This window comes from Hibiscus syriacus, unplaced genomic scaffold (assembly GCF_006381635.1).
Source record: "Hibiscus syriacus cultivar Baekdansim isolate YM2019G1 unplaced genomic scaffold, ASM638163v2 tig00109973_pilon, whole genome shotgun sequence".
Classification (NCBI taxonomy): domain Eukaryota; kingdom Viridiplantae; phylum Streptophyta; class Magnoliopsida; order Malvales; family Malvaceae; genus Hibiscus; species Hibiscus syriacus.
In genome coordinates this window covers 352,028-371,402 of record NW_024062544.1, presented here as the reverse complement: position 1 = coordinate 371,402, position 19,375 = coordinate 352,028, and the positions used below count along the sequence as shown (strand labels likewise).

The window sequence follows — 19,375 nt, the reverse complement described above, 5'->3', positions numbered from 1 at the left end:
TCAAATCAACGATATTAATCGGAATTTGCTTCATAAATCATCTTCCAAACCTGTTGGAATCATTAAAATCGTGCAAACAACATCTAAATCCACTCAATCTTCATATTTCAAGGTAAATTTTTCTAAACTCTTTATTTCATTATTTTTGAACATAGGATTAGTTTCAATTAGTTCTAGGTTGAAATAGTGATCGGGCATTGATTATTTAGTGATTAGAAACTAGATGTTACAACTAATTTCATCAAAAACACAAGAATTTTTCAAATTTTTTAAAATTTTCGAAATAAAAAAAAAATGTTATTTTTTCAAATTATTGTGTTTTGATCAAATTATATTGTTATTATGAAAAACTATACATATATTGTTTCTCAAAACCATATTTTTCAAAAGTTTTTCAAAAACTTTGCCCATTAGGATTGTTTTAGAGAATCTTGAAATATTGAGGACTCATTTGAGTTTTGGGATTAATTGAATTGCATACACTTGTTTTAAAATTGCAGGTTATTATATCTATTCCGATTTCCTTCACCATGTCAAATCCTAAACGTCCTAGGTCTTCATCTAGTCGTTCTAGTCGTCAACCAAATCCACCTCAAAATCCTCATTCTATTCCAATTTCTAATCCCAATCCCACTGATCCTAACTTGACTATCCAAAATTCGTGTTTCAATCATCCTGGGTCTAGAAATCACCGATATTGGTATTATCAATATTTCGATTCTTACAAAATCCGGGAAGAACGTATTCCTTCTCGTCAAGCTATGTTAGCTATCGATTTTAAATATCTTCCCATTTTACAAGAATGGAAATTTGATAAACTATTTGATCTTGAACCCATCGTTTACCATCAACTTGTTCGTATATTCTACTCTAATGCTGTATGTGTTAAAAACCAAGCTGAAACAGAAACTATAGGAATTCGTTCCTACCTCCTAGGACAATTCTTATATATTGACCCGGCATATATAGCCAATACATTTGGATTAGATAATGATGGTATCTCGAATGAAAAACAAATTTTAGGTTCTCGTTACAAAAGAAGAGATAGTGCGAGTGTCTTAGACCTACATGAGCGTTTTCTTCATCTAATGATTTCTTGGTGGTTTCGACCATCCGGAGGTCGTTATTCTACTCTTAGAGCTTTGGATCTTTGGTGGTTACATTGTTTCGAAAACCGTATTAAAATTAACCTACCTCAGATTATTTTTGCTGAAATTGTTGAAACCGTAAATCTTGTTCCTAACAAGAAACACTGTTCATCTCTAGTTTACGGTTGCTTTTTGAGTAATCTGTTTTCCAAAGCTGGGCTTAGAGTAAGTCTAGATGCCGTTTTTCCTCTTAAGAAACAAATAAATCTTCTTTCCTTAACGAGAGCGGGATGGGTAAAGGACAAAGAAACCGGTGAATGGGTTCGTTCTTCTACTCCGGGAGCTAGTTCTTCACAAGCTCCACCCGAGGCTGACGAAGATCCCGAGTTTGAACAATTAATGAGAGATATTGATGAAGCTGAAGAAGAACCTGAACAACCCGAAGAGCAGCCCGAGGAGCAAGCTCAACAAACGCATCAAATGCCTCCATATTTTCAATCCTTTATGGAGACATTCGATTTCCGATACGCTACCATGGACTCGCGCTTTTCCTCTATAGAGTCTCATTTATCCACAATGGGAGCTCAACAATTAGAGATTCTTCGGGAGATGCGTGCAAACAATGAATCAACCAACGCTCGTATCAATGAACTCACACACGAGATGGCCGCTATGCGAGCCCGTTTTCCTCCTACCGATCCGGATGCTTGATTTTATGTTTAGCTTTAAAACTTTGAACAAAATGAATATTGTTTCAACATTTTGATTTGTTTGATTTTGTGGATTTTGGATATATGAATGGTGTGAACTTATATGTTTGGTGTGTTTTATACATTTCTGCATTATTTACATTATCATTAGCAATATGACCAATTTTGCCATATCACATTATTTATGAATATTGATTTATGAAACTAATGGCTAACCTCTCTTTTGATTGTGATCTTAGCAGCTTAAACTTATAATTAATAAATCAATTGGCTAAATGATTTTCAAAACCTTGTTTTACAATGTCTTTTTGATTTAACAAAAAGGGGGAGAAGAATAAGTGTTTAATGTTTTACATGGTAAATTGAAGAAGTGTTAAAGTAAGGGGGAGTAATTTCAAAACTTGATTTCAAAAATCTTAAAATGTTTTGTTATATCAAAAAGGGGGAGATTGTTGAAACATTTTAAGATTTCGATATAACAAATTAAGTTAAATGAATTTTAAGATTTTCCAAATGATTTTCTAAGTATATTCGATATAACTATTCGAATATCAAAACATTACTCCAAATATTTCAAAAATCATTTTTGATCCTTACTTAAGTGTAAAATTAAGTTTTAATCATAAAACAATTTCAAAATATTTTACAAAGTATTTCGAACCAATTCAAAGCCAAAAATTCCAGAATACTCAGAGGGAACCGATTCCCCCCCATAGGAGGAACCGATTCCCCCCTGAATGGTTTGGCTCCGAGATTTCCAGAATGCTCGGAGGGAACCGATTCCCCCCAAGGGGGTATCGATTCCCCCTTGTTCAACGGTCGAAATATTTGAATTTTACACTTAGGGAACCGATTCCCTATGAGAGGGAACCGATTCCCCCCACTGTCCAAGCTGTTTTATTAAATGTTTTCACACTAAAACGGCTATAATATCTTCTCTAATTATCCCCAACGTTCAGAAGTGATCCAAGGTGTATTTAAGCAAGCTTAGAAGCCATTGATCAAAAATAAGAAACATCAAGCAACTAGAATCAAGAGAGAATCAAAGAGAAAGCATCAAACCTCAAGTTTGAGCATTTCAAGCCCATTTTCATTCAATATTCATTTTGCTTTCAAGAACACTTTTTGTGCTCAATTGTATTCATCTTTGAGTGTTCTTTTCTTTGTTCTAGAATTGTGCAAACATCTTACCTTGTGAGGTTTTCTTGTAAGTTTGCAAATTTGTAATCTTCTCTTTGAGAAAAGAGTGTTCTCAAGAGTTGGGGTATACTCTTGAGGGAATTGTAAGGTTATCTCTTTGGCCTCAAAAGAAAGAACAAATTAGTGAATTTGTTGGAAAATCCTTAGTGTGGATAGCTAAGGTAGTGGACGTAGACTTTGTTTGAGAAAGTCGAACCACTGTAAATCGCTGTGCAATTGCTTTCAATTTTCTGCAAAAGCTTCCACAAAATTTTTATTGCCAATTCACCCCCCTCTTGGCCAATTTCGTCATTCGATTAACTCAACAAAATTCTTCTCATTATGAATTTCTTCTTTCTTCTTCAGATGAGTTCTTCTCATTATGAACTCTAACTGGCACTGCTGATCCATCGGGTGATGGATTTAAGCAAAATGTTGAACAAATTCTTCTCATTATGAATTTATTATTTCTTCTTCAGATGAGTTCTTCTCATTATGAACTCTCTCTGGAAAAGCTAATCCATTGTGATGGATTTGAATCTTTGCTAAAATCTTTGAAATTCCTGTCAAATATTCAACATGGATAAAATGAATGAAAATGCTCCTATTTTGCAAATGTCTAAATATGATGCATGAATGTTGATGTAATCTTCATTTGACTTTAAAATGGTGAACTTGGTTTTCCTCCACTTCATCATTTATTGCCAGAGTCACCTCTGGATATCAGTCTAGCAACTTATGCTATCAAGCTTGCATTTATGAAGAACCATCTGATCAACTTGTATCTTTATGTCTTCTTTGCTTCATGAAAGTCTCATAAGAATTGTTTCATTTGTGGAACTCTTGCCGTAGTCAGAACTATTGACTTTGATGCCCTATTTTGTCTTTGGTAACACCGGCTTTCTTTGTCTGGACTTGTGTAGAAATCCAATAAAGCTTTCATCTTTGAAAAGAGAATCTATCATCTTTAAAAAGAGAATCTATCATCTTTGAAAAGAGAATCTATCATCTTTGAAGATTGTAGATGTAGATATGCCTGACTCAACAGGGATTAATTAGGAGAGTAGAGTCTGTTCTAATTTAACTCTTAAAACACATCACAAGGAAGATTTATTCCAATTCATTTCATGTCTCCACATATAATCAGATCTCGAATAAGGCAACTTGGACCATATCATGTCGAGATGCTTAACAACCTATCGTTCAACCTTAGTTGGCTCCACTAGTTTCTTTAAAATTTCTGCTTCCCTTCTGTGGAAAGAAATCTTCATTATATCTCACTTCTAATCTTGGGGTTGAAGAAAACAGACTTAATCTTGGATCAATAAATGGAAACCATATGATCGCAACATTGGTTCAGCATCAGAATAACAGGTTCGTAAAACATTTGATAGCGCATTCATCCTTTCCTGTGGTTTCTGCTCAGATGTTCGTAAAGCGTTTGACAACACATTCATCCTTTTCTATGGCTTCTGCCAAGATTTCTCAATCATTGAAGCTCTTTGCCTAGTGTTCAAAGCTTTTGAATGATGTCACAAGACCATTTGAGAACAAAACTCAGTGGGGATTCAAGTGTAATGTTGGTATGACCAAAAAGTTGGTCAAATTCACAAAATGTACTGGTGTCGAATTGAATAGGAGATACCAACAAATCTTGATATCATCTCTGGAAAAGGCAAATGTGATACTGATCATGCTTTCTTTCATAATGAGCATTGTAGAAAGTAAAAACACTTCAGCTATAGGATCAATGTACAGAAAGATATCCGTGGAATTCTTGCAGCTGGGGATGAAACACACATGATAAAACCCAAAATAGATGAAAACTCGTTTCAGTCTAGCTGGCAATGATAACCCCAGTAACATCGGGAAAGAGCAATATACATGAGCTTCTCTCTTCAATGTCATCAAGTAAACAAAACTGATGTGAAAAATAGCTTCGTAACCTCAACAGTATGGTTGAAACTAACTGACAGGTATCTCAAAGAAATATTTTCAATTATCACCGACACACAAAAGGCCAAATTCAGATTTCGAGGTCTCGAGGAACTGATCCTTGGATCGAATGGTCTAAAAAAGGATAATCTTTATTCATGCAACCGTGATGTAGCTTAACAAAGAACATGATGTCACGTGAAACACGGTTAAGAAGATTGGGTATTTGAAAACATACTTGCTGAGTAGATATTTGTTCAACAACATGATCATAATGTAATTGCCTGATGAACGAAGCAATTATGTATAGTCAGCTCGACTTTCACTGTTTCACCATTTTCATTCTTCATATCTTTCTATCTCATTGGAATTTTGCTCAAAGCAATGATCTTTAACACATAATGATGTGGGCCTTCAGCATGCCCCAACATTTGCTGATATGAATATTCAAAATGTTATTCCAATTTCTGATTAAAATGGGCTTTCAGCATGTCCCAACATTTGCTTCTTGTTGATATGAGCTTTCAAAATGCCCAAATATTCATACTGACGTGGGCCCTCAGAATGCCCCACGTGAATCATTTCTGTCTGAAATGGGCTTTCGATATGCCCCAACATTTGCTAATACAAACGTTCAAAATATATCAATATTCTTGATTCTGATTGAAAGGAGCTTTCAGCATGCCCTATATGGATCTTTCTGAAGTAACCTTCAAAATGCCCCAACATTTGCTGATACAGATGTCAAAAGTGTGCTCAACATTACTTCTTGTTGAGATGAGCCTCCAAGAATGCCCAAATATTCATATTGTTGTGAGCCTTCAAAATGCTCTAATATTCTATTTCTGGTTGAAATAGGCCCTCAAGATGTTCTTCTAGATCCGTCTGATTCACTCTCAATGTCTATTTGACTGAAATGTCATGATCCCTACGAGGTCCAATTTTGACAATGAACTGTTGTAGGTATTTGTAGCTTTATTCGTACCCCAAATCTATTTATCTTGAATACTCTCATTCTGGTGTCACTAAACAGTAGTATTGTCAAGTAACTGGAGAAATTCTCTTCATGTTGTCACAAACTTAAGAAGTACTCAATCATTATGACAGAAACGTCTGAGATATGTGTCTTCTGAATGAGGTGACCATTTTCTGTATCTGGAGGGATTTAATCAGACAGAGTAATATAAATAGCTTGGTGATCCGTTCCAGACTGACACAGTGGCTTATCATTTAAGGTGAAAGCCATCTCTGAAATATACTTTTCTGTGGGAGAGAAACCAATTTACGTGAACAGTAATTTGGTGCAATAGCAAGACTACATATACAGTGGTACAGGCTCATCAAAAATCACATCCATGCAACATGTTGATTCTGATATCAACTCATCTAATTATGAAGCGATCTTTCAGGATGATTTCACAGATATTGATAGTTCTTTCTGATACCGAGGAAATCCTGAATTCTGATTCTGATGAGGAGAATAAAATGTTATTCTTGACGAAAATGGGGTACTCAAAGGCTGAGGCTTCAATAGCCATGGAGAGATGTGGTCTGGATTCATCAATTGCAAAGTTGACAGATTTTATATGTGCTGCTCAAATGGCTAAGGCTGCTGACGCACTTCTTTCAGGAGAAGATAGGAAGCCATTATGCAATGACCCCAATTACAAGAAAAAGCAAAACCCAGGCTATGATTTTTGGAAAAGGAAGAAGCAGATGAAGCTTGAAAAGAAGCTTATTAATGAAGACGATTATGCAGTTCATCTTTCAAATCTAATGATTGGTTTTGGGGTTCTTACCGAACCAGATCAGATAACTCAAAGAACACTTCCAGAAGATGCTATTGGGGCTCCTTATTTCTACTACGAGAACGTGGCACTTGCTCCAGTTAATGTTTGGACTGGAATATCACAGTATTTATTCGATGTAGAGCCTTAATTTGTAGATTTGAAGCATTTTCATGCTGCTACACTGAAAATAGCTATATTCATAATCTGCCAATTGAGAACAGATTTCCTCTTATCTTGTTTTCTCCACGCACTATACATGATATTTTTCCATTGACAAAGAAATGATGGCCTTCCTGGGATCCAAGAACAACGTTGAACTGTTTACAAACATGTACAGGAAGTGCCAAATTGACAGAAAGGATCTGTAAGGCTCTTGAAGCTTATGACAATGAGCCACCTTCGAGTGTCCAAAATTATGTTCTTGATGAGTGCTGAAAATGGAATCTGGTATGGGTTGGAAGGAATAAAATTGTTCCACTTGAATCTGATGAGGTAGAAATGCTTCTAGGTTTCCCTAAAAACCATACACAAGGATCTGTATAGAGACATGTTCCATGGTGGTATCAATGTCTTGTCTCTTTTCTCTGGGATCAATGCTGCAGAAGTTGCCTTTTACTGTCTTGGCATACTTTTGAAAACAGATGTGCAAGAACTGAATGATGATCGGTTGGAGCAATTGATGAGTAGATTTGTCGAATTCGACCTTGTTGTCAGTGGCATCCAGCGTAACAACCTTACTGGAAGAAATAAACATCATTAAGATGAAATAGAATATTTTTGTTGGTGCATTTTCTTGCAATGACTGCCACAGTAACTGTCTCTTCTGCTGCTCCAAAATACACACTGCCATATCCCACTCTTCCCTGACCATGGAAAGGTTTAATTGATGGTAAAACTGGTTATCTCAACTTTTGGAATCATGTACGGCATACAAATGTAGAATTTGTTCTAATGTCTTATTCTGTGCCATAAGTCCTCAAATTCAAATTCAGCAATCTTCTGAAGGACATGATGGATATCATCTTGACAAAGAAAGTGATTGGCATAGAAGAAGTAGCAATGATGTATCAAGACTTAAGCCAGTATCACGGTATAACCAGAATGCAGGTAGCGACTTGTTCATGGCTCTATGATGTAATATTCTAGAGAACATGAATTGATGGTTGGGGAAAATAATCTGTCTGGTGATGCTTATCGCCCTCAGTATGAGATAAACGATAATCTTTCCTAGTGGATTGCTAATTATGTCATAGGAGAGTGTCACAAGTTCAATTCTTCAGACTTTCTGGCTTCTTGGACCACTTGCCTTCAAAAATGTGAAGTGCTTCATTATTCTGACCTCATTCATTCTTTTTCTAAAACAGAGGTAGAATAAGCAACAATTGCTTCAAGGACCTTTCTCATTTGAGACTGTCCTGTTTGAAAATGTTTTTTCTCCTTTCTTTATTGAAGAATGAAAGAATTTTGCAAAGTATTACCCCTTGTAGGTTCACAATATAATCAAATCATAAACAATAAGTTTAATGAATATCCAATAAATCAACTACACTTTTAAATCATTCAAAAATCATAGTCCTATGGCAAGTGTCAAAATTATTGACTGATTTGAGGTGTAGGTTGATTTTCGTAAAGTAGGTTCTTTCAAGTTGGTTCAGTATGTCGCTTCGGCTTCCACTAACTTGAAGAAAAGGTTGTTATGCTCATCTTGTAAAGATGCTTCTCATTTCCAAAATCTCAAGAACGTCTTTGGGATGTGCGGTGCTTCATTTAAGAGCTTAAAATCGTCTCTTATGTCGTTGTTGCACCATTCAATATTCGAGCCGCCTTTTCAGGTTTTCAACACGAATCCTCCTTTGGTTTCAAGATGTTATTTACAAATTTATATCTTGAACCCCCCTTTTATCATTTTTTATATCATGCATTAAAGATTTTAAAAATCAATTTTTGCAAATAAAAATCAATCTTGAGAGGCGGAATGAATTCTGAAGATATTCTCTCTTAATTGGATGCCTTCAATTTTGCTTTGCTTGACTTGGATTTGTTTTGTTGGGGATTTTTCTATCATCTGGATCCCTCTAGACTGCCAAATTTTGGATTCATTTCCATTTTCTCATATCTCCAGCATTTCTTGCTCTTCTTGTTTGTATTTGATCAACCTTGTAACTTGAGGCTCAATAAGTCGCCCATCTTGATTCAATTTTCCTTTTTTCATTTTCTTTTTTTTTCTTTTTTTCTTTTTCTTTCTTTCTTTCTTTCTTTTTTTTTTTTTTTTTTTTTTTTCTTTCTTTCTTTTTTTTCCTTCTTCTTTCTTTGCTGGATGAGTATAAGACTTCAATTTCTTTGAGCGTCTCCTTTTCCTTTTGTCCTTTTTCTCTTCTTCAAGTATAATATTTCTTGACAGAATCTGAGTTTATTTGGTTTCTCAGAGCTTTCCCGTCCATTTCTGCCAAGATCAACGCTTCTCCGGAAAAGGTCTTTTTTACAACGTATGGCCCTTCCCAATTAGGCATCCATTTCCCCCGAAAATCTTTATGTATAGGCAAAATCTTTTTCAGCACTAGATCATCCTCTTGGAATTCTCTTGGATGTATTTTCTTGTCCGTTTCTAATGCATTTGCTCATGGTAAATAGCTTTCAATTGATTCTCATCAATAAGGTTTAATTGATTAAATCGAGTTTATATACATTCAGTCTTCTCCAATTTGTCCTCCTTTAGGATACAAAATGATGGGATTTTAACTTCAATTGGTAATACTGCTTCCATCCCATAGACTAAACAATAAGATGTTGCCCCAGTAAATGTTCGCACAGTAATTCAATATGCATATAAGGCAGTTTCTAAGGCACTCTTTTCCTCATTCTTTAATCAAGAAGGAGGTTTTTAAGGAGGCCTGTCATTCTTATAAAAAAAATATATATATGCATATAAGGCAAAAGGTAGCTTCTCGTGCTAATCCTTGTAAGCTTCAGTGATCTTTGTAATGATCCTCTTAGGGTACTTATTTGCTCTTGCAAATGCTCCATTCATCTTTGGGTGATATGACACTGAGCTGGCCTGCTTGATCTGTGCTCGAAGTTTAGTCATCTCATACATAGAAGTCCTTGTAAAAAGAGGTATCTCCAGGGGACGAATATTCAAGATTAACTTTACTTACAGGAAAAATGTAATTAATGCATGATATATTTATTTCAATCCATCATTTTTTCTTCTCTGAGTATGCTCCAATCACTCGAAATTATGCTCAATGAGTTGGTCCATGATGCCTCATCTCGTCTCTTCTTGTAGTAAGATTCACGGATAATTGAAAGTTTGGTTCTTTTGAGGTTATTTGGTTTATGGTGGTTTTGTGTTTGGAAGGACAAATGTGTGACTTTTGAAGTCGTATATATGGTGGAAGGGGTAATATCATAAACCAACCAACTTTATCCGAGAAGGTAAACATCTAGAGTTGGTGTCTCAAAAACAGGTAGAGACATTTCTTCAGAATCTCAGATAAATGTAGTGTCAGGATTTGGTTTTGGTAAGGGTCGAGTAATTGGTGTTGAATGAGATATGGAAGATATAATTTTACCACTTGCCAAAGATTTATAACTCTTTAAAATTTAAAAGAATATTTAATCTACTTGATACTCAATAATCTCAAGATTAAAAATTGATTCCTTGCTCATAACCATAAAAGCAACACAAGTTTATTTATTGCACAAAAGGCAGAGAAAGGAACAAAAACATATTCAAACAAGATGCTGAAAATAGAAAGTACTACAGTGGTAGATAACACTTCCACTTGTTTATGCATCATTACTCCTCTATTATTGGGTGTGTACTTGACCCAAGATTTTTATCCTTATTTGCCTCCCATTCCTTGATCGTTTCTTGTGTCAAGACTCCCTTGTCGACGAGCGTCTCTATTTCCTTTAACAGTGACCAACAATTCCCTGTTGAATGTCTAGATACTCCCAAGTGAAAATTACAGAAGCTGTTTTGATCATAGCAATGGGCATAAGGCTTTGGTGACATCTTCACCAATCTTGGTGTAATGTATTGACCTTTAACCAAATGAGGGTACATGTCTGAGATAGATTCTTGAAACACCTTCAGAGTTTTTCTCGCTCGCGAGGCTATCACTTTCTTTGATCGTTCTGAACGAATGAATGCTCTCATGTTATTGAGGGGGTTCTTAATGCTCATTTCAGCTATAACTGGGGTAATATTAACCAGATTTCTTAAGTTGTCCTTTGTCTTACTGGTTTTCGGAAAATCTGATACATGTATCTGAGGTGTCTTCTGGGTTATATCTGCCTCATTCTTTCTTAGACCTATAGGCCAATCTCGAATTACATCCATGGGAGCCTTTTGATTTCTTTTCCCATTTTCTTGTGCCCGATATTCTTCGTAGGATTTGGTTTTATTAGTTTCTGATGTAACAACGGTTTCTGAACATTGAACCTTAACCCCTTCTTTTATCTTGCATTTTTGAATTGTTTGCTCTAAAGGGTCTTGGAAATTTCCCTTAAGGTTACCAGGAACCTTAGCTGAACAATTTGGAATTCCAGTCTGATTTATCCAAGGAACTTCCTTATAGGTCCAATTCTCATTTGGAGGCCACTGTGATTGATCAAGTTGTGGAGTAATTGATTTGGCTGAGAGTATTTTTGGATGCAATTTTTCACTCGAACAATGGAAGGGAGGAAATTGAAATCCCTGCACATTCTTTTTCTTTTTGATCACTCTATAAGGTTTGGCACCATGTTTAACTGAATAAGACCTTGCTGTATTAACCCCAGCTTCTTTTTTGACTTTAGTATTGTCAGAGCCTCTTATCTTGCCATTCTTGATAGCCATTTCGATGATTTCTCCACTTATGATGATGTCAGAGAAATTATTAGGGACAACCCCTATCATGTGATTAACATAAGGAAATTTTAATGTGCTGATGAACAAAGTAGTGAACTCTTTTTCAGTCAATGGTGGATGTACTTGAGAAGCAACGTCTTTCCATCGTTGTGAATATTGTCGAAAGCTTTTATTGCACTTCATATTCATGCTTTGCAACATTGTTCGATCAGGGGTCATATCAGTCATGTGCTTGTATTGACCCAAAAAAGCTTGAGCTAAATCCCTCCAAGAACGTATTTGAGTACGTTTCAGCTGATTATACCATCTGGATGCAGACCCAGATAAACTGTCTTGGAAACAGTGGATCAACAACTTTTCATTCTCTGCATAGTCAGTCATACGACGACAATACATAGTGATATGATATGAAGGGCATGCGGTCCCATTATACTTCTCAAAATCTGGAACCTTGAACTTTGGTGGAATAACCAGGCCAGGGACCAAACTTAGTTCTTTGGCATCAAACCCATAAAATGACTCAACTGTCTCTATAGATTTTATCACCTCTTCTATATTTTCCAGTCGTTGAGTGAATTTTTCCTTCTCAACTGATTTGTTTAGGTCAAAGACCTCATTACTAATACAAAATTCATCAGGATTCAACTCAGAAGTAGTAGGACAATCAGTGGGGAACGATGCTCCAGTTTGATATGGTGAGTTCTTAACAGCGAAGTAAATCGGTGATTGAATTTCCTGGGGTACAGAGATGAATTCAGGAATATGAACAGGTGTAACACCCAAATAATTTATGGGGTTTTCAACAAGACTCTTTCCAGCGGTCTGGTGCTTCTCAATCATTTCTTTCATATTGTTCAGTAGATCAATATGAGAATTTGTGATATTAGCTTCAATTTGTGCCAACTTGCTCCTCAATTCCTCTTGTATTTCTTTCTGCTCTATCTCAAATTTGGCTAGCCTATCTTCAGTTTCTTTAGACATTTTTCTTGTGTCGTGCTGAGCGTTCTTGCTTCAAGGAAAAACCAAGATCACTTCGTTTGAAATCCTTATTTTAATGAATGAATGTTTTAATGTATTATGACATAAAAAATGCAAAGATGCCAAATGCAAATGTAAATATGTGAATGTAATAATAAGAATACAAATTGTGCAATACAAAAGCAAACATAAAAATACAAATGCAAAGATGCCAAATGTAAATATGCAAATGTAAAAATGTAAATGTAAATTCAAACGTAAAAATGTACAAATGCAAAATACAAATGCATGTATGAAAAGGTGTTACTCAAGAGTGATCATCTTAGAACAGATTTCATTGAACGCAAAAGTTTCGGTACATCAAACAAAACTTTACATATAGGGATATATTTCATTCCTAATTTCTCCAAAGCTAAATTAGTCTATCAGCTTAAGGGACATATTGCTTGTCTGGACTGCAACTTCTTCCATGACATTCTCCTTTATCTTATGTGTCACTTCTCGGAGTTGCTCATTTTCCCTTGTAAGAGAACCTTTCTGTCCAAGAAGTTCTTGAACAAGATCTTCATATATGTTGCAGCTCTTTTTCAGCTTGGTGACCCCTGTGATCCACTCTTCTGGGGTACTTCCTAGGCCAGCATTTTGAAAGGTTTGACTGATCTTCTGAAAATCTTCATGCATGGTTTTCATTTCTGTGCTCAATTTCTTGTTTTGGTCATTTAAGTCATTCAAATAACATGCTTGAGTTTCATAAAAACCTCTACTACTCTGAATGCCCTGACTGATGTTCTTACCATAGACTGCTTTTGGTATCAATCTGGTAGGATCCTTGTGTAATACTTTTGGTATTAATATAACCGGTTCTCTATGTACAGAACTTCCCTCGATCCTCGTAGTTTCTTCAGGATATCTTTCCTTGGCCGCGTCATATTTTGTTCGATCATAAAACTTTTTGTCCATTTATGATTTCTTTCCAATTTGATGAACAGTCTTTCCAGTTAACACCTTTTGGTTATGCCATGATCATGCAATGCAAACAAAAGAAAACAATATAAACAAATTAGAGCAAAAATAACATGCATGGGAAAATAAGAAAAAATAAAATGGTTAGTACCAACTAATTGAAAGAAAAAATTATTTATCATGGTATATAATAAATTCTAACCTCATGCTTTCTAGTTCCATGCTTTGTTTGGAAAAATTAACCTAATTGTATGATTACTAGTTCGCATGCATTTATTCAGAGAGAAAATTAATAAATTAAAAGCTAAAGTTTATTTCTCCTTTGTGTACACTTAGAGGTTCAGTACTGTCTTAGATCAGGATAATTTCTAGGGTTCATTATATGCAGGGTTTTGGTTCTAAGGGTAAAAGTACTCGAACTGTCCTTGTCGATGCCCCCTTGGGCTATCAAACCCTCAATCCTAGTCCATTACAGACTTAAGCGGATCGAGTTCAATTCGAGGGGACACATTTCTCTATGCCTGACACAGATAATAAATTCTCACGAAGACATAGAGCATATGAACCCCGAAAGTTACTTGGTAGGTCTGATACGGAGAATAAATTCTCACGTAGACGTCGCTTTCACTCCCACTTAAAAGGGACAAGCTTGATTATAAAGCTTATGTTATGCAATGCATGTGTTTGTGTGTGAGGAGAAATGTTCAAACCTCTGACAGACAATAAATAATAAAATTTAATACTTGAAAAATAAAATAAAACATTAATAAAATAATATAAATATTATGAAAATAATGAAATTATATAAAATTTTTGAAAAGAAAGAATTAAAAATTAAAAATATGAATTTTTAATTTTCTAATTGATAGAGACAATTAATAATTGGTTTTAAAGTTTGACGGTTTCCCCAGCGGAGTCGCCAAGCTGTCGTAACCGATTTTTGTCCGGGCACGAAATATTTATTTGGCGGGAAAAGTGATGTGAATAAATGGTTTTTAAAATAATTTGGGAGTCGCCATCGACCTTTTGGGTCAGGTAGGTCGAATACCTAAAAATCACCCTTTAAAAGAGTTTTTAAGAAAACATCGATTAAAAGATAAACTGATATGCGTTTTAACCAAAAATTCGTTCTTTTTAATAATAAAAAGGGATTCGTGGTCGGTTACGTTTAGGGAAGGATTAACACCCCTACAACGCCCAAAATTGATACTTTTTAATTATAAATTCTCTATTATTAGAAATTAAAAATTCAAAATATATTTAACTATTATTATTTCAAATTTATAATTTTAAGAAAATATATTAATTTATATAAATAAGATATTTATTTATTTAGAAATATCAGAAAAGAGCTTCTAGGTGCTTTAAGACAGTTCTTTTCTTTGATATAAAAATAAATAAAACATTTATTAAAAGTTAATATAGGATTTATAAAAAATAGGATATTTAGTAAAAATATCAGAAAACAAACTTTTAGGTGTTTTAAGACAGTCTTTTTCTTAATATTAAAAAATAAATATATATTAAAATATGATTATTAAAAGTAATTTATGAAATATAGGATTTTAATAGAAAACAAATAGAATAAATAAAAAAATATTATTATATATATATTTATTTATATAAAAAATAATAATAATGAAATAATAATTAAAGCAATAATAATAATAAAATAATATTGCAAATAATGATTAAAATAAAAGGAATTAAAAATATAGTATTAAAATGTAAAATATTAAAAATAAATAGTCAAAAATGAAAATTTAATGATTAAAATGTAAAATTATAAAACTAGAGTCCTAATTTGAAATATATAAAAGGTGGGCATTAAAAGTGTAATTTAACCATAATTCATAATACGGGATTAAAATAATAATTACTAAACTATGAGGGACTAAATTTGATATTTACCTAAATATATATATATATATATGCTGATAAGGACTAAATTAAAATAAAATAAAATAAAATTAGAAGACTAAATTAAAATAATCAAGAATTGATTTCAGTGACTAAATTGCAAGGTATACAAACTTGGAGCACTGCGGACGGGGTTTACCCTTTATGAAATTACAGAAATACCCTCCCCAAAACGGCGTCGTTTGGGAGAGGGTATTTAAATACACGAGACGGCTGGCCCTTCGGGCCAGCTCTCTCATTTCTCCATTCCCTCTTCTCTCTCAAAACTGAGAGAGCCAGAGTTCTCTCTGGCTTCTCTCTAAAACGAGAGAAACGGCACCGGTCAGCCACCGCTGTCGGGCTCCGACCACCGTTAACGGTGGCCGGAAATTACAAAACCCACCCCAAATCGAAGCCCCTATTTTTCTATACTCGAATCTAAGGTTGTTTTAGCTTAAAACCTTACCAATCGTGGTAGATCTAAGATAGTTCTCTTTGACGTTTCGGTTCTCCGGTGGCTCGTAGAGGCTCCTCTTTGGTAAGTTGCTTTCCCGTTTCTTCTTTATTTTTTTTTTCTGGTTGTTGCTGTGGTTGTTTTGTTCTTTTCTTGCTCTCTCCTCCTCTCTGTCTTCAGGCAAACCGAGGCTTTATAGCCTTGTCGAGACGTTCATCGGACCGGGTAATGGAATGGCCCTCAGTGAGTCACCAAACTATGGTGGTGACTCACCATAGGGTAGCAACGTGGATGGCTCAATGGCACTTCTGGAGGCTTCTTTGAGGGCGGCGGCAGCTGGAACGTCGACGTGGGGCGGCTGAAAACATTTGGAGGCGACAGCTGGGGTCTTCTGGAAGCAGCGGCGGCTGGGACGTGGCCCTAGGGTTGTGATACCCTAGGGTTTCCTTTGGAAGCTTTTGGACCGTTGGATCTTACCAGATCCAACGGTTGAGGTGGAGGCGGCTACTGGTGATGATACAAACCCTAGATGGGTTTAGGGTTACTGTTGGGCCATCTGGGTTTGGGTTTGGTCTCTTGTAACTGGGCTCGTCTGGTTTGGGCCGGACTTGGCCTGTTTGTAATAATAATAATAATATAATATAATATAATAATAATAATATTAAAACAAAATAATAATAATAAATAAAACAAATGAAATAAAAAACTAGTGTCTTCACTAGTATTATCAGTGAAAACCAACGGAGCCTTGGGTTGTCACTTCGATTTTGATTCTCTGGTTGCATCACTGAAATTGAATATTGAGTGGTTACTTGGATAGAGTGTTGTTTTTTTGGGTGAAATTAGAATTCCGGTTTGAGTTTTTAATTAACATTTGTTCTTCTAGATGTGTGGCAACGGTGTGCGCTGTTTTGCCAGATTCATCGCTGAACTTGAGAATTTACATGGGAAGCAAAGGTACAGTTAATGCCTTGTTATATTTTTCTGTCATGATGTTGCTTTATGCATTTGTTTGAAGCAATTTTTTATTCTCTTTGCCTGTAAGTGCAACTTCATTGTTGAAAAGAACAGTTTGTCTTTGGCGTCTCATTCTCTTTCTCTAATTTTATGCAGTTTTACTGTGCATACTGGTGCGGGTTTAATTGTCCCTGAAATTCAAGAAGATGGGAAGGTATTTTATTGGAACCCTATACATTACAGTACTTTGTATATGGCGCTTAATGCATCTAACTTGAAGCAAACTGATCTCAGGTTAAAGTTGATATGGGCGAACCAATTCTTAAAGCATCGGATGTTCCTACAAAGTTACCAGCTAATAAAGATCAAGCTGTTATTAAATCTGATCTTAATGTAGATGGAGTACTATGGAATGTTACTTGCGTTAGTATGGGAAATCCACATTGTGTGACTTTTGGCAGTGAAGAAAGCCAGGTTTGTTTTTGGATAATGATTGATGAAAAGATTAACCTGGAGCTTATATTTATATGAACTATTCGTAATTATATGTACTCTACAATAATTGAATATTTTTGCTCAGTATATACTGTATATCTGGTAAACTGTTTGACTCAAGGTATGACTTGTAGCAGAAGACAAGACATCTATCCCCATGCCCAACTTTCTTGGTATATAAATTATGTGCTCGAGTATCATAAACCTTTCACCCTTTGGTTCAAGTAAAAAAAAATGCTAGGAACAGTTAAAAGAGCTACTTGCTTTTGCCAATCTTGTATCATTATAACAAACTATTCATCAGCTCCTGCTAAATTGTCTCTTGCTTCCATTAAATTACTTGTTCTAAAAGGAAATGGATTCCTTGACTGGTTTCTTGAAATACATATTTCTTGTTCTTCCTTCTATTCTTTTTTGCATTTCTAATATATCCTTTTTTTGCTTAATGATTGTGATCGAGCAGAATTTGACTGTGGATGAACTAAATTTAGCAGCAATTGGTCCTAAATTTGAGCATCATGAAATGTTCCCGGCTAGGACTAACACAGGTTTGTTTTTATCTACTCTCTTAGATGATATTCAGCGATTAGTTCCACGGATAACTTCTATTATCACAGCTTCATGCTTTTATTAGTTGATGAAATGGTTCTCCTATTGCATGATTGTCATTTATTTCCTTTTGTTAAGCAAACCCTCTCTCTAACTGTGGTTGTGTCTTGTCTGGTTAGAATTTGTCGAAGTTTTTTCTCATGAGCACTTGAAAATGCGTGTTTGGGAGCGCGGAGCAGGTTAGCTTTACCTACCATGTTCATGTATAAAATGGGGGTATCATTTTGGATTAGGTTTTGTTCTTGTTAAAAGCTCATTTCAATCGCCTTTCACAGGAGCAACACTGGCTTGTGGAACCGGAGCTTGTGCTGTGGTGGTTGCTGCTGTTCTTGAAGGACGTGCCGGAAGGGTAAGTTTTCTCGCTTGATGTTTAAACCCCCAATGTTTACTAAAATAGTTATTTTGGCTCCCTATTCTTTTTTCTTTTGGGAGCATTTTGACCCCTAACGTTTTTATTTTAGGGCAAAAAGGTCTCTAAAGTTTGACTCTCATTCTTTTTTTTGAGCATTTTGACGCTCAAGGTTTCATTTTAGAGTAAAAAACCCATATTTTGGAGCATTAACCGTTTGATAATTAATGGTTTCCACCCTAGAGGGGTCTTTTTGCCCCAAAATGAAATGTTAGAGGTTCAAAATGTTTCAAAAAAAAGAAAAAGAATATGGGTTAAAATGACTATTTTGATAAACGTTAGGGGCTAATTTTGATATTATGTTATGTTTAAACTGCGGTAACGAAATAAGGTGAATCAGCTTATGTGCATGAGATTAGACATCGAGGTGTTTTCATCTCAAAAGTATTTCACATGGTTTTCTTAAGGCAAAGAGTTGGAATTGATTATTCATTATGTGAAATAGAGTTGCACGGTGGATTTGCCTGGAGGCCCTTTAGATATTGAATGGAAGGAGGAAGACAATCACGTGTACATGACCGGCCCGGCTGAAGCAGTGTTCTACGGATCAGTTGCGGTGTGATGATTCTAATATTGCTAAGCGCCTGCATGAATTTTGTAGGAAAGAGAAATCTACTTTCTGCATCTTACATTTGATTTGAGGCTTTTCCATCATTAACGCGGTTAATCTTTTGGGTCAAATAATTATTACTCTGCTAGCTTCGGTTGGTGCTTTCCCGTAAATTTGTTTGATTAGACAAATCATGCAGATAATTTCTTATTAACTCTATAGTAGGATTTAGTCCTTGTAGAGTAAAACCTTTTTAACTCCATTAATGAATTAAAATGATATTCAAAACCGTGACCCAGGATTAGATAATTTTATATCAAGAATGATTAATCACTGGTTTATGATTTCAAATGCAAAATAGTTTTATAATTTCTTATGCTAATATTTTAACTAATCAATAAATTGAAATACGGTTTCCATAATGTTGTTCTCTCTATATGTCTCGTGTCTGAGCAGTTTAAATTATTAAAATAGTAATAATTTAGTTGCATTACTCGTGTAAAT

The 19,375-nt window shown here is 35.0% G+C and overlaps 1 protein-coding gene across 1 annotated transcript; it reads left to right on the top strand.

The window, feature by feature from the left end:
- The first annotated feature begins 16,737 nt into the window (after window positions 1-16,737).
- Window positions 16,738-18,998, top strand: LOC120211605 (diaminopimelate epimerase, chloroplastic-like). Its single transcript, XM_039210103.1, has 7 exons — window positions 16,738-16,808; window positions 16,965-17,022; window positions 17,103-17,282; window positions 17,767-17,851; window positions 18,032-18,091; window positions 18,188-18,261; window positions 18,767-18,998. The coding sequence occupies exons 1-7, from the start codon at window positions 16,738-16,740 to the stop codon at window positions 18,881-18,883; spliced, it is 645 nt and encodes a 214-aa protein (XP_039066034.1). The 3' UTR covers window positions 18,884-18,998.
- Window positions 18,999-19,375: the final 377 nt, after the last annotated feature.